Source organism: Corvus moneduloides, chromosome 3, assembly GCF_009650955.1.
Source record: "Corvus moneduloides isolate bCorMon1 chromosome 3, bCorMon1.pri, whole genome shotgun sequence".
Taxonomy (NCBI): Eukaryota; Metazoa; Chordata; class Aves; order Passeriformes; family Corvidae; genus Corvus; species Corvus moneduloides.
Genome location: NC_045478.1, coordinates 107,408,374 through 107,424,126, shown reverse-complemented (window position 1 = coordinate 107,424,126; position 15,753 = coordinate 107,408,374). Strand labels below are relative to the sequence as shown.

Sequence of the window (15,753 nt, the reverse complement as noted above, 5' to 3'; positions counted from 1 at the left end):
GCCTGCGCCCTGCACCTTTCCCCGGCAAGCGGCTCCGCTCCAGCCCCCCTCCTCCCGGCGCCTCCTCCTCCCGTTCCTCCTCCCCTCCCCTCCCCTGCAGAGCATGCACAGCCCGGGACTCGCATCGCCGGCTCCGAGGCGGGCGGGCGAGACCCTCGTCCCCGTCAGCCCCGCTCCCGCTGCCCCCGGAGGCGCCCGCGGCTTCCCCTCACCGCCTCCCGGTGCCCCCGCCGGACTTTTCCCTCCTCCCGAGGATGAGGCGGCCGACGCGGCGGCTGGCGCTGTCTCTGCTGGGGGTGCTCTGGCTCGCCGCCCTGCTCCTCTTCTTCTTCGGGGCGCGGAGGAAGTTGGAGGCGGCGGAGCCCGAGGGTCACACACCGGAGGTAAGGAAGGGGCGGCGGGGCCGCGGCTGCTCCGGCGGGACTTGGGCGCGATGCCGCCGCTGCCCGGGGAAGAAGTTCCCGGCGGTTTTCGGGACCCCCCCCCCCCCCCCACCCCATCGCGCTCCCTTTCAAGTTGGGTACCGGACCTGTGCCTGTGCGGGGGGGGCATTGCGGCCCTTTCCGTACCCTCCGGTCGTGGTGTCCCCCTCTCCTCGCTCCGCTTGGTCTCGGACAGCGGCAGCCCCAGCCGCCCCCCCGCCCCGCTTCACCGGAGGCTGCGGCCGTCGGGGCCGCCGGCGGTGCCGGCCCTTTGCCCCAACGCCACCTTGGAGCATCCCAGGCTCCGGGCCCTGGAGGGCGGCGGGACCGGGGCGCCCCAAGGAAACGAAACGCGTGGTTTGTGTCACGGGTGGGCGGCCGGCGACCCCGTGGGTCACGCCGTGCTCCTGAGCTCTCCACTAAAGGAGAAGGGCTCGATCCTCTCTGGGCTGAAACGAGAGGGGTGCAGACTTTGATGGTCCGTGCTTGGCGTACGCGGGCTGGGCGAGCCCGGTTAAAGCGCTGGGGCTTTTCGCCGCTGGTTGTGATGGAAGAGCAGACACGGGCAGGATGCTGCTGCCCTGGGAGCCCCAGCCGGGCTGGGAGGAGGGTGCCTGTGCAATCGCGCCTTTCTGTGTCATGTTTGAGTCCCCGGAGTGACAGCACGGCAGAGATGTGAGGAGCATCTCGCTCCACACAGGGAATGAATCAGAGGAGTTTCACTGCCCAGACGAAAAGCAGGGGAGCTGCGAGCAGCTGCGGCTGAACGAGGTGCCGTGTCCTCTCCGGGTCCCTTGTCCTCTCCTCTTTGGCTGAGAGCGGCTGGGGCTTAGCCGAGGGTTAACTTTCCAAAGGACGTGGATTAGTTACTGCTTAGTTGTACTGTTGTAAATCTTGAATTAATTAATCCGGGTTGGAGTCCAGCTTCTGAAAATACACCGAGATTAGGGTTATTGTGGCAGAGGAAGGATGTGAGACCTCAGCTCCTTTTTTTGCACCAGTGACACCCAGCAGTGTTTGGCCCACAGTATGTGACAGGTTTACGTGTTTGCCACGTCTTTGGAGAGTCTCATATATGTGTCTGTCACCTCAGCAACTGAATTAACGACCTGATTGGAAAAAAAAAAGAACTCATAAAGCTTACTTTGATTTTTTTCATCCTGAGGAATTATTGGTTTTCCATGTTTTTTTAAATAAAAATGATTGAGGAGGTTTTTTCAGGCTTTCGTAAATCTTTCAATCCTAGAAGAAGGGAATGAATCTATGCAACTTCAGGCCCCAAAAAGAAATAATTATCTATACATTTATTTATTTATTTATTTAAGCTGGGGAAGGCAATAAATAAGTCACTGAAAGCAGAGTTAGAATACAAGCACTTTCTTAACCAGAACTGTGCTTTGGTGTCAAAACCGTATTTGTAAAAACTGCAAAAAAAGACTTCCCCTGTTTGACAGGGGCTACTATAATCTCCTTGAAATGAGCCTTGCTTTTTGCTTAGCACCAGCCGCAGCTGAACTGCTGCCATTTTGCAGCCCATTTTGACTTTCTGCTCCCATTCACAGCTTCCCCCACCTCAGGGTGCAGGTTGCTGATGCTGTTACAGGCTGGTCTTGGCTCCCGCAGCAGGTGAACTTCTGCCACACAGGATCCATCCCCATGTTTCAAAGCTGCCACTGCCAAGTTGCCATAACTCCAGCAATTTGACTGCTTAAATTGCCTCTCTTTCATTTCTTCTGAATTTTCCATCCAAATGGTTGCATCCCCTTGAGATCCATAGAGTGCAGATTGTTTTTTATTTTTTAATGCATTGCGTTTTTTGGCTTTGGAAGCTGCTTTGGAGCAGTATGACTTATAAGCTGTTTATGAGCGTGGGGACGTGGTGTAACTTCAGTTAACACTTCTGAATGGCTGCAGAGCTGACTGGGGTACCAGAGACAGGAATGCTGTGGTCCAGAGAGGAGCCTGGTGGGGTATCCTGTTGCCCTGGCCACCGGGACTGGCTGCCACTGATGAAAACTTGTGCAGTTAGGGGATGTCCTCCCAAATTCCTCGAGAAACAGGAGGAAGTGCTGGGTTGCTAACAGCACCTCAAATGTTGAAAAACAGCTACAGAGGGGAAATGGAGCAAATCCACATAAACTTTCCTGGCAGCATTTTCCAACCTGTTCCCTCCCCTACTTCTCTCCCAGCTGAACTGTATTTCTACGGACATGGGCACACCATGTATCATGCCTCGAGTAGGTTTAACCTTTAGACCTTTCCAGTTAGGCTTCAGCTGGTAACGCTGCATCCTGGCCATGCCTGTCTCCTGGCCGTGCCTGTGTCCTGGCAGGCTCTCGGCACACATCCCATGCTGGAAGGCCGTGGTGCTTGAGCTCCCTGGCTGGCTGTGGCACATTGGTGCCTTGCTGAGAGCCAACAGCAGAGCTGCTGCTCACAGATCTGCCGCCCTTGGCTCCACAGATGCGCCGCCCTTGGCTCCACAGATGCCCATCGATCACTGTTACTTTGGTCTCACCCTACCCCTTGCTTTACCCCAAATCCTGAACCAGATCCAGGCCTCAGCTTCCCAAAGGAAGGCTTGTGATGTTTTTCTTGCAGCCAGAGGATCCTGTGCTGGGGTGGGCAGGGCCTCCAAAGGGCAGGCCCTTGGTGTGAGGGTCCGACGCAGTCTTTAAGTCCTTCCTTTGTCCAAAACACACTGCTGGCTTGGCATCTCAAAGATGTGGTGAAGACAGGTGTTTGGGGAAGGTCCTGCAGCAGTAGCTGGGCTTTCTCAAGCTGTTCGTGCCCGAAGAGGTGGGTGCAGCAGTGTCTTGTAATTAACTTGGCTTCACCTCCCCCTGTAATTTTTTTTCCTATATTCCCCTGCAACCCATCTCTATGGATCCCTCGCTGCTGCCCAGGGGCAGGCAGGTTTAGAGGGCCCCCCTACTTGCCAGCCCTTGCTTCCCTCAATCTGTGTCACCTCCTTTCCCTCCTCCTCCTCCCTGCTGCCTGCAGCCGCTGGTGGTACGTGCCAGGGCGGCAGGAGCAGGTTGAGGCTGGATTTTAGGGTGTGGGACTCCCTCCTGGCCGTGAGGTGTAGCAACCTTGCAGGGCTGGTAGGGTATGGAAGAAGAAAGCTGGCAGTGTTTAGGACCATGAAGTTGTTCCTGGGACAGCTTTGCCGGTCCCTCCAGTGCTGCTTTTACTGCTGTTGGCTTGGGGCTTCTTTTTTCTTTCTTTTCCAAGGGGCAGATCAAGCCCCATTAGTGCTGTAAGTAACACTCGCCCTTTCGCTGCCCTTTGTGAAGTCCCGTGACTTGGCTGGGAAGAGAAGCCGTAGCAGGGTGCCTGCCGCTGCCAGGGAGCTTTACCCGGCCGGGTGCCGGGTTAGCAGTGTGGGCTCAGCCTGCGGGGAAGCCGAGCCTGATGGATGGGGGTGTAAGGACACGGGGCTGGCTGGGGTCGTGGATCGGCTGGGACTCCTTGATGCCTCCTGCCTTCTCTGCCTTTTGGAGGAGGGCTTCGAAACACTTTGCAAGCTTTAATTAGTTCCAGCCTGTCTCCTTGTCCCGGCAGTTTTCCAGCTGGATAAACCAGGACCCGGAGAGGCTAATTGAACTTTGTATCCTTCTGTCTCGCATGGACTCCGGAGGAATTGGAATCGTTTTATCCTCTTGGAAAAGCAGGCTGCCAGTGACCTACCTGAAGTCGCTCAGGGAGGCTGTGGTGGGGTTTGGCTTGTGCTCCAGTAATCTGGGTTCATGGCCCTGTGCTACCGCCTGGCATCTCCCCTGCCTCCCTCTGATCCCTCCCTCTGCTCTGCTTTGAGGGGGGGACATATAAACTAATAACTTAATTACATTAAGGAATAATGAGGGGAACTGATATGCGGGATTAATTACAAGCAAAATCCCAAATTAATTGTGAAGAGTACTTGTAGCTGGCTCCGCAGCGATGCTTTGCTGGTGTGCTGGCTCCTGTGTCCTGTGCCAGGCTGTGGCTGTGTGGCCCTGGGGGATGCTAATGAGGGAGCAGGAGATGAGTAGGTGGATGACAAGCCCTTGGTCCTCTCATTTCCTGCACCTGTGTGAGACCACAGTGGCTGTATAGCAGAGCCCTGCAGCAGGGAGGGGGTTTCAGGGGTCTGGGCTCCTGTGCTCAGGGTCAGCAGTGTGTGCAGGAGGGGCAGGAAGATAGTTTTTGTTGGGTTTGGTATTTTATTTCTCTTCATTCCCTCCTGCATGCTAGCTTGCTCCCTTTGATGAATGGCTGAAGCACAGCTGACAGCCTCTGGAGGGAAAGCAGGTCTGTCACGGGCTTGACTGCAGGAGAAAAGCTACAGAGGAAAAGTTTCCTTTATTAAAAAAAGTGACCTGTTCTACTTGACTTATAGTAGTGTTTGCAATGCAACAGCTCCTTTCTGAGTGTGCAGCTGGGGAATGGCTCCTGGGAGATGTGGAGAAGCTCAGCAGCCTCACTGCCTGCTCCAGGTGTTCCAGGGTGCTCAGCACGCCACAGGGTCGGACCTCAGTGCAAAGGGACCCTTGCCAGCTTTGTGCTTGTGTGCCTTGCACCAGCCTGTGCTTCCTTCTGCATCATTGCCGTGTAGAAAGCCTCAGCACCTGGAGCTCAGCTGACAGTCTCCAGATACTAAATTCCTGTCAGTTTTATAGCAGCAGAGCCACTTAACAGATTAAAATAACTGTGTATCCTGCAAAAATTCAGATCTTGACAATTAGGGATTGAAGTGGCAAAGCTGTTGGGAACAAAAAAAAAAGAAGAGGCAGAGTGTTTAATACCCAGGAAGCTTATGTTGACTGGGACTTGGGACTTGGCTGGGGGCATGGATAGGTCCAGGATGTGAGAGAAGGGGAAACTTCTGTCATGCTTTGCTGGTGAAACCCCACTCTGAAATCTAGGAGTAAATCCAGGCTTTTTAGGATGTGCAGAGCTTTGCCTGTGCAGGAGGTGTGATGGAATCCAGTTCCTCTCTCTCTTGCTTGTGGCCATGGCCAAGCTGCCCTCATCTGTGGTATTGGGCAGGACAGGTCTGGTGGAGCAGGGGTGAGGTGAGGAAGTCACCTCGGTGATGAAACCAGCTGTGGGCAAATGGTGAGCAGCCTGCCTGGTGCACCTTGTTTAATTAACCTGCCCACTGTGCGTTACAGCGCTCCCTGAGATACCTGTGAAACAATAACCCGTCAATGAAAACCCTCCTAATTTTTCACTGGTAATTGCAATGAATGAATTTCGCCTCCATTACATTCTGGTAGAGCTCTGTGTTGCAGCTGTGACTGATGGGGACATAAATATCGATTGAACAAGACCTGTTTGCTTTGCAAAACAGTGAGCATTGGAATGTACAGGTGCCTTTCATAGCTTGGTGCTTTTAAAAGAGGTATCAGGGAAGGAAGGACAGGAGGCAAGGATTCTGCTTCTCTCCTGGTAAGAACATAAATAAATTTCTGTGCAGGTGGTATGTGTTTTGTTGACAAGAACTGTTGAGCACCAGAAGAAGAAACGTACTTTTTATTGTGCTCTGGAAGAATAAAAAGAGTTGGAAGAGTCCTGCTGCTTCACTCTGAAGGGGTGTTGGAGGTGATGGTGCTCTGAGAGTGAGTTGGGCTCAGGAGTGTCATGGTTTCTCTTGTGAACTGCTTCTCCTGCCAAGGTCTGTGTGGAGCACCCTGCATGTGGAATTAATCTGGGCTGCAGCATCCCTCTCCAGCTGGTGTGACATGGTGTGGCATCATCCTCTCATAGGTGACAGGGAAGGGCTTGAGCCCTTGCTGCTGGGTTTTTGGGAGGACTAAGCTCTGGCTCACGTCCTGGAGCCCTTGGCGACCTTGAGGGGGTGGGCTTGACAAAAGCAAGTCCTACTTTTGAGCAGGGAGGTCTCCAAAATCAGCTCTGTGTCTGGATGCCGAGGCTTCAGAGACACAGCACACATGTTGAAGTGTCTCCATGCTTGAGAAAGATGTTGACTGTCAGGGAAGATGTTTTGTCTTATTTATCCTTTCACCACCTCAGATATGCACAGAGTTGGATTGTTTACTCAAAAGCCCACTGTTTTCTCCTTGCTCTTCCTTCCCTTGATAAGAAAGCATCATCCTGATTTATTTTGATGGGCTCATGGCCCAGGGCCTGTCTTGGTTGGGTTTACTTCTTCTTGCTCTGCTGAGACATCTCTTGTCCCTGGCTCTGCAACGTGACCCGTACCTCCCCACGGGCAGGGGACTCAGCACATGGGATGGCTGCAGGGTGAGAGCTATAAATGGGAATGCTGTGCCTGGGGAAGGCAGGTCCAGGGAGCGTTTTATGGTACTGTGACTGGAGTTTTCCTGTGCCTCCTGAAGCTGAGAGGTTGATTGTATGTGTAGAGACCAGGGCAGAGCACGGAGGGCACACTCTGCTGAGCTGCTGTGGCTGTGATCTGGGCGAGCTCTGGCATGGGAAGGGCACTACCAGGAGATGCAGCCTTGCAAATAACGCTGTCTTGTGATCCCACATAAATGCAGGTGCAGTGTTATTGTCCCAAGCTGACAAATCCCTGGGAAGCTGAATATTGGGGTTTTGTGTGCCCAGTGTTTTTCTAGGGTGTGTGGATGTGTGTGTTCTGTGTGCACAGCTCACGGGATGCCACTTTGATGACCCTGGGTGTGTTTCTTTGTGCTGTAATCTCCTTGTCAGTGGGAAAATCAAGCTTGGGAGAAGTGGAAATGCAAAAGCAACGTACTCCGCATGGGAGAGTCTCATCTGTGAGGACAGGCCAGCATTTGGTGCAATAAAACCAATTAAGGGGAATGTATCTGCGGAGAAAGCAGAAGTAGGATCTGTTTAAGGAAGATGTTTGCGTGAAGGAGTAATTACGTGCAGCCTAACGACAATGGGTGCAGCGGATTGACTATTAATTGGAGTAGCAGGAGAGGGAGATTGCTGGCGTTAGCTGTGTGTTTCTTGCTGGCTTCCTCCTGTTTAAAGAAGGAAGGGGTGAGGAGCAGATGATGGGGGGGAGTTTGCTCTCAATCCACTTTCCTGTGCAATGAAAAAGCCATTTCTCCCCCTTTCTCTCACAGCAAAGTGTTCAGATTTTGCCAGCGATACTTAGTGCAGTTGCTTACTAAGCTGCAATTAAATTGATTTCCCACCCTCTTTACCCTTTTTGGTTCCAGAATCGCAGCAGGAATCAGTGTTACAGGAAAAGTAAGCCAAGGAGGAGATCTTGAGCCCCATCTCCTGCTCATCTAAATCAGTATTGCTCTACTCTTTATATGTATTTCCAGAGGAGCTGAGAAAGGGGGGCTGCCTAGATACAGGTTTTCCTATATAGCTGCTGCTGGGGTGGGAAGGGCAGCCCTAGGTCAGGCTGGATCAGTCTATAGGGTACCTGGAAAGCCTCCCACTGTGGGATGGGCATTGGGTGTCCAGGGAGGGGCTGGGGCTCTGGGTGCCAGTAGCACAGAGTTCCTGGGAGGAGCAGGAGGAGGGTTTCTTGTCCTTAACATGTCCCTTTGGAAAATGGTCAGTGGTGACAGGTTCAGCAGGAGTTCACCCCTTTGTTCATGGAGGCAGCATTAGTCGTACTAAGAGTTTGCCTCAATCTTGCTGTTTGGAAGCCCCTTATGAACCTTGGCTAACCCTTCCTGCAGCCCAAGGGCGTGAGAGCTGTGCTGGTCCTTTGGGGGTCATTGGAGAGGTGTTTGAATAAGGGATGATGTGCCAGTGTCACTTCTCCACGGGGGGACAAGGTGACATGCTGGACTGTCCCCAGAGAGCAGGTATGCAAATGGATGGTGGCACTGGGAGGGTGTGGCAGGACTTGTGTCCTCCATCAAACCCTGCCTTGCCACACATGGGCAGAAATTAGTGATGATTTACTGCAAAGCAGCTTGAGCTCCGGCTTTGTGATATTATTTGGAGGAGCAAGTGAGCTAATGATTGCATCTCATCTCGGAAAGTACTGCGGGAAGTGCAGTGCCAGGAGAGAATTGATTCAGAAGCAAAACAGGTTCATTTTCAGATCAGGCCGAAAGACAAGGGAGAGAGAGAGATTCTCCTTTCTTTTTTTTCTTTTTTTTTTTTAAATTTTTGTTTTTTCCCCTCAGTCTCAAGTGAGACTGAGTGTCGTAGCCTTTCCCTCCTTGATTTTCTCGTGGAAACACCAGCTATAAACCTGATTGGAAAGTGATGCGAGGAGAGCAGGGTTCATATGGTGCAAAAACAAATGAGCTATGAAATCACCCTCTATTCTCCAAACATTATTCACAGAGCCAGGAAAATTGAGACGGATGATTCTTTTTCTTTTGAAGCCACTGAAGGAGTAAGTCCAAAGGATGTAATTTGGCCCATGCCAGGAGAGAAAGGCTGCTTTGTCCTGGCTTTCCAAATAGCTTTGCCTGCATTTAGACACACACCATTTCCTCCTCAAGGACCACCGTCGGCATCCGCCAGTTACAACCACACCTCATAACCCATTATGGAGACACACGGCTCGCAAATACGGCGTGGATATGTTCAGTGGTGTGGGCCTTGGCTGCAGCCCCCCCGGGCTGGATGGAGTTCGTGCACATCTTTTCTTGCTTGTGTGTTGAATTTTTAGTTGCTTGTTGTTAGGTGAGATGGAGGAAAGATGAGAGGGAGGAGTTACAGGTGTGAGCAAATTCACTTTCAATGGCTGGCTCAGTTCTTCTTATAAAACACTGATTTTTTTAAAATATATTTTTATTTAAAAGAAGTTTTTTTCATCTGGGTCTAAATAATCTGCTTTACCCAGTGGGTTGATGCAGGGTCGTTCAGGATGGAATAGTATCCTCTGATGTCCTTTGGGATCTGCCTTGGGGGTCATTTGGCATGCAGCCCTTTGCACTTTGAGCTTGCCCAGATGAAATGCAGGGTCTGGTTGGGGAAAGCAAGTGGTTTTTCCAGGGAGGTGGACAGTGGGAAGACACTGGGAGCTGCTGGAGCTGGTGTGTGGGAGCCAGGCTGGGAGGGAGACTTGTGTAGCATGGTCCTGCCTTCAACAGGAATGGAGCTGGATGGAGAAGGAGGAGGGAAGAGTTGCAGCATTCATAATGCCCGTTGCATTTTCCTGGTGCCGTAATACAGTGTCATTTAGAGAGAGGCAGACTCAAACATGCATTACCCAGCCATCTGCTGCTGCCGCTGGAATCCAAATGGATGAATATCTGCCTAGTGCTCGGAGTTAAACCATGTATGATGTGTAGGCTGCATATTGTTTTCTCCCGGTGGTACAGCAAAACACTTTGTGAAGAACCCTCCTGTCCTGCCCTCCCATCCTGCAGGAAGATCTCTGGTTTGAGTCTCTTTAGAGAAGAAAGAACCAACCCCTGTGCAGCCCTTGGGGATGTGGCGTCAGCCCAGCAGTGTGCTGGCAGCCCTGTCTGCTGGCCATGGCGTGAGAGGAGCTGATTTTGGGGTGGAGACCCCTTGCAAAGGTGATGTGTGAAGGGTTTGGTAAGGAGCAATAGAAAAGGTGAGAAAGTGAAATATCTGAAACTTGAAATTAGACTTGCAAGTGGCGAAAAAGGGAATGGAATGATGAGAAAAGTATTACGTTGCCCGGTGAGCAGCCTGTGTTACTGCACATGGATGTGGATGTGTCTCCTCAGCAGGGACCTCCTGGATGCACCTGTGCACTCAAGAAACACAGCATTTCCAAAATCAAACATAAAATATAAACACAATCTACCTTGCAAGGTGAGAGTGAGCTCCAGCAGGCATCTGAGTGCCAGAGAAGGTCGTTCAGATGTTGTTCTTCACCTGAGGCACCGCGGGATTCAGCAAGGTGAGGACACCTTCCCTCCTGAAGGCAATGTCAGCAAAGGAAAGTCAGTTCCAGTTTGGGTTTTGCAGGCAGAAGCTCTCCTAGCGTGTGGAGATCATGTTGGTACTTTAGGGCACCAGCTGCTGGGAGGCGGAGGGCGGTCAACCTTCCCCAACAGGCACAAGGGGTGTTCTGGAAAATGGGATTTCTTTGCTCTTGGTGCCTTACTGCACCCTTGGGTGGCAGCTCCTGCTGACATCATCGTGGCCAAATCCTGACTGTGAATGAAAGAGAAGTTTCGTTCACAGAAGTGAAGATATCTCTGCTGTGTAACCAAACCTTTGCACATCTTCTGTTTACCCAGAGCATTGTGCTGGGACAGCAGCCGTAGCACTGGAGCAGAGCTGGTGCAGCAGCAGGTGCAGGCCCAGCATGGGGATTTGCCCATGCCATAGCTGGAAATTAACTCATTAAATAAAGTAATTTGCACCTTTTAATCTCAGAGATTCCTGCGTGTGGGCACCTGCATTTAGGAGAAGAGCTTATTCTGCTTCAATTAATTTTATATCAATATAAGCTGAATAATTAAAGGTGTGAATGAAAGGCTGGGTAGCTAATTCCCTTCCCTCTGGTGCACAGGCTGCACTGAGATAACCTGGGAGTGGGAGCTCCTGGCAGTGCAGGTGTTAGTCCAGCCAAAACAGCCAAACAGTTCTGAGTTTCTATATGTAAATAGCAACTGGGATCAACTAATTTTTGATGTTGATCTCCTGATATTGATCTCGGTTTGGGCATTGGCACCAGCTGTGCATGTGGCTTTGGGCAAGCCAGTGTTTCTCTGAATGCAGACCTGGGTCTCAAGATGTTCTCCCCACCTTCAGGCAGAACCAGCAACCATTACTGCATCTGAGAGATAAAGCAGATGAATTCCCACTTTTTTCCCTTATTTCCAGAAGCTGTGTTTCAAGTCTGTAGTCCAGGAGTGGCTCTGTTTCACAAGGTGTTTCATTACCACAGGACACCAGAGATAACTGGCCATTTCTGCCTCAAAATCACAGGGAACTTTTCAGAATTATATTAATGCAATAAAAGAGTAAAAGCTTTCAAAGTGCAAAAGCTGGGGACATTTCTCCTTTGAGAACAAACCAATGCTTGACCTAAAAAGTATGATATATCTCAAGTCCTGAGGCGCAGCTAAACTCATGCCATGCTCAGGATTTCTTCTCCTCCCCCAGTAATCCTTTCCCACTGCATCGGACAGGTACAGGAGATTAATTTGCTCGAGCTCTTAATGTTTGCTCCATGTTACAGGGACCCAAATTCCACAAGAGGCTGGCTTTCACTGAAGGAGGCTCTCAAGCCACCCAGTTCACCCCAGTGTGTGTGCTTAAGGGCTTTTGCAATGTGGGATTTGGTTTGGAGAGAACATGCGGGGAAGCCAGCGCTCGCTTTGCTGTAAGCAGGGTTGATTTCAGCGCTGTACGGAGCACAGGGAAGTTTGATAACCCAGCAGCATGGTTCAGTGCCTTCCCTTGTGCTGCCTGGCTGTGTTCTTGCAAGGAGCCACAGTGTGATTACAAGGGCTGTTAAATGCCCTTAATATTCACGCTGTTGGAGAGAGCATTACTCCTGCCGGCTCTGCTGTCTGCTGCTGTTTGCAGTAGCATCGCACTGATGATTAAATCACCAATGCCGCAGTGAGTAGCGTGTGAAGCCCCTCCAGCCAGGAGATGCAATGGCAGGGTTAAATCCCTCCTGTTTGTCCACTTATTTTTTTTTTTGCTGTATCTTAACAACATTTTTTTAAGCAAACAAAGCACGGTGGAACAGTTTGGAGCCGTTAAACGAGATGGGAAATGAGCCCCTTGCAGAGAGGTTAAGAGAACAGGGTATGGACGCTGTGAGGGGAAGGAGCTGGAGGGCTCAGGGCAGCCCATGCATGATGCAGCAGTGCTTTGCATGCTTCTTCTCCTCGTCCTCTTTTCAGGCATAGAGGGGAGAAGCAGCAAACTGAGTAATGTATGTGTGTATATACACTGGTACGTACTTGGTGGTGCAGCTGAGCGGGGAGTGGCAGGGGGTGCTATGATGGTGGTGTGGGGAGGCTTTTGGAACTGAAGCCAGGGTCTGTTTGTTGTGAGAGAGCCTTGTTCCATCCTGACCCCTTCTGGGTGCTCAGGGGAGCTGCTCCCAGTTGGTCTTGGGTTTGGAGAGTGTTTGTTCCCCATCATGCCTGCACCATTGCCTCAGCTCCCGTGTTTCCTTGTCTGGCACTGAGATGCAGCTATTTCTCCAGCAAAGCCTTGTCCCTCATTTGCAGCCTCAGCTGCCTCAGACAATCTTCAGTATGCCAGGTATTTTAGGGAAAAGAGCCAAAAAGCAGATTCTTGGCACCCTGTTCCACTTGTTGGTCTGCTCTGCATCCCTCTCTGACCCCCAGGGCTGCATTCTCACTTCGTCGTGTGCCTTCCTGCTCAGCCGCAGGTATCGCAAGCAGGTGGCTTGTCTTGGAGGTGTCCCCACACTTCCTGTTTTGCCCAAAATGTGCAGTGTCTGTCTGGCCATAAAGACTTGGATTTTGCTTGTGGGGCCAGGGGCCTTGAAACTTCAGTGGTCATTTGGGAGAGAGGTACTGAGCCGAGCATCCTTGGCTGCAGGGAAATGCTGGGGACTTCCCCAGGGCCGGTTCCCGGCGGCACTGCTGCAGCCTCTCTTCTCTGCACAGGTACTGCCAGGGAGAAGGCTGGCACCTCCACAAATGACTTGTTTCCTTGGCCTGCCCTGCCAGGGTGTGGGTGAGGAGCCCTGACAGGGTGGCCATTAGCAGAGCTGTCGGGTAATCGCTCCCCGTCGGTTTGAGTTAGGGAGAGCAGGTGCCGGGGACGCCTGGCTGGGCGCCGGCACGAGCTGCACTCAGGGTTCGCCGAGCCTCCATTGATTTCTAGGCTTGTCACGCTGTTCATTAGGAGAGCGAGAGCAAACGAGGTGCTTAGCAGAAGTGCTCCGAGTCGATCCTGATGGAGCAGGTTTCTCCGCCACCTGCTTAGGGGCAAAAAAAATTCTTGCCCAAGTCTGCTCTGCTCCTAGAGCCCTCAGCTTCAAACCTCGTGTCTTCCAGGAGTGCCTGGCAGGATCTGTCCATCTGCCCTGGCACTGCCCTATCCTTGCAGACTTGCTGTACTGATAGGGAATGCAGAAAGTTGTGCTGTTGGTGCTTTTGGTTTGTGGGGTGACTGCATTCTCTGTCACTCCCTCTTGTCCTTCCAGGTTCCCACAGCTGGGTCCCTGTTGCACGCTGAGCTTGCTGTGTCTCTTTTTCATGCTGGAGCTGCATTGATCGAGGCAGTAAATCAGCTGGCTAGTGCTGTGGATATAAATGATTGATGTAATGAACCAAGGGGGAGAAGAGGCAAAAAAAAGGAGGGGGGAAACAAAAGGAAAAATTGGTAAGAAAATAGCATACTCAACAATGGATGGGCTATGAGATGAAATCTCTACCTCAGCCAAGCCCCTCAGCACAGGAGCATGGTCCTCGTGATGGCTGGCGGTGCTGCAAGGGGACCTGCTGAGGGAGGAAAAGGGGGCTCCTGTGCATGCAGAGCTGTGCTGGCACCCTGCCTTCCCCCCATGCTTTCTGACAGCAGGTAATGGATGGTGGAGATAAGGATGGAAGCTGGTATCTGCTGCGTGGGCCGCCCTGCAGGGCTGGATAGAGGGCACCAAATGGAGCTAAATCATAGGCCAATTTACAGTCTTGTTGGCTACAGCTGCAGGGAAGGTTTGAGATACTATTGTTTGAATGTCTCTGCAGCTCTTAAGGTTGCAACCCCTTCATTTGCTTTCTGCCTTAGCTGGGTTTCCTTTTTTCTTTTAGTTTTAAAGCACTTTCCTGCTGGTGAAAGGCTGAGAGCCCCCAAGGCTTAAGCCTTCTACTGATTTCAGCAGTTCCTACATCCCTGAGCTGCTTGTACTCTGTCCCTCAGCCTGGCCCATGATTTGGGGATGTAGAAGGCAGTTTGGAGCCGAATCAGTGGCATCTCCACCAGTGGGTTGTTACCCAGCTGAACAGAGCCTGGCAGCTCCCCATGGGCCACAAACCAGATGTTGTGTGGCAGTGATTTACAGTCTCCGTCATTTAGAGACAAGTCAGTGATAATGAGTCTCTTTTTATAGAGAGGGACTTTGAGGCACGGGAAGATTTAATGTGAGATGCTTTTAGCTACTTAGCTAACTTTAGCAAAATCTTAGCCAAATTAGCTAAAAATGAGCTAAATTCAGCTAAAATCATAGGAGAATTGTCAGTCTGGATGGCGGAAAAGCAGAAATTGAAGGGGAAAGTGAAGCGTTTGTAGCACTGATGAAGTTGTAACATCAGTTGGTCGTTCAGGAATGTGCCCCTGACTTGGCTGTGCTGCTGAGTTCTGGGTGTCTCATTGGGATGGGTCCTGGCTTGGAAGAAATTAAGGTGGAGGATGGGAAGTTACTTGCAGAGAGAGTAATTTCCTTGTGGACCTCACTTTGGCCAGGCTTTTGCAGTGTGAAGCACTTGATGGCTGGCATCAGGAGGCTTCAATGCCTTCGTGGCCACCCTCAGCCACAGCTTTTGTAAGAGGAGGAAAAAGAGATGGGGGAAAAAAGTGTCTCGTGACGCGGGATGTTGTCTTGAGGGCAGAAAAGTGGGGAAAAGCATCACTCCTAGGGGAGTTGTGTGTAGCTGCCAGTGCAGAGAGGTCTGCCCTGTGTTGGAGGCAAGGTGTCTGGTTGTATGGTTCGGGAATGATTTGTTTTCTGAGGTTGGGTATGGAGAAAAAACAGGGCTGTTTTAGTCCCATGCCCTTGGAAGTGAAATACGAGGAAGGAGAGATGAAGAAAAGCCTCTGAAGTGGCTGAAGGGGGAGGTGAAAGAGGGTAAGATAAAATGCAATTCTGTGAGCCTGGCCCTTGGCCAGGAGGATGTGGTGAACTTCTGTGTGCCTTGAGATCTGTCATGACCAGGAGCACTTAGGAGCTGTTTTTCCTCCAGCAGGGCTACATCTTTCTGCAGATGTTAAGTTGACAGAAACAAGATGGATTGTTGCAGAAGTACAAAGGGCTTGGATGTACATTTTTCCCTTTATCCCAATTTATGCTCGAGATAGTTGTAAGCCCCATGGAAAATTATCCTTGGCAGAGGATCTGGTGATGTGCTAGTGGCTTTCTGGCTTTGGGCTTTTCCCAGAGACAATTCCAGTGGACTAACCAAGGGTATCAGTGTTATTGGCCTGCAGTGGTGAAGCCAGTCCATGGGGTCCCCATGTCCTCCTCCATTATGTCTCCAGCTGATCAAGATGGTCTGGAGTTGTGGTTTTGTGGATTGTGCATGCTTGACCTGGCTCTTATCTGCCCATCTATTTTCAGCTCTTGGAGCTGGCAGAGTCATTTTATCTGAGTGGTGCAGAGTCAGGAGGGCACATGCCAGGGGAAGCCTTGTGTGGAAGTATCCTTGCCTGCAGCTCGGGGCTGAGGACCACAAAGTAGGACCTAAGGCAAATCCTGGAGCCTGCACCCCTGGGAGGTGAG

At 51.4% G+C, this 15,753-nt stretch overlaps 1 protein-coding gene across 3 annotated transcripts in view; it reads left to right on the top strand.

Moving 5' to 3' along the window:
- Window positions 1-51: 51 nt before the first annotated feature.
- Window positions 52-15,753, top strand: part of GALNT14 (polypeptide N-acetylgalactosaminyltransferase 14) — a 94,784-nt gene continuing 79,082 nt past the window's right edge. For all 3 annotated transcript variants that reach the window (XM_032103255.1, XM_032103254.1, XM_032103253.1), the window contains exon 1: window positions 52-383. In XM_032103255.1, the coding sequence (XP_031959146.1) occupies window positions 255-383 (129 nt within the window). In that variant the 5' untranslated portion in view covers window positions 52-254. The remainder of the gene's footprint in view (window positions 384-15,753) is intronic.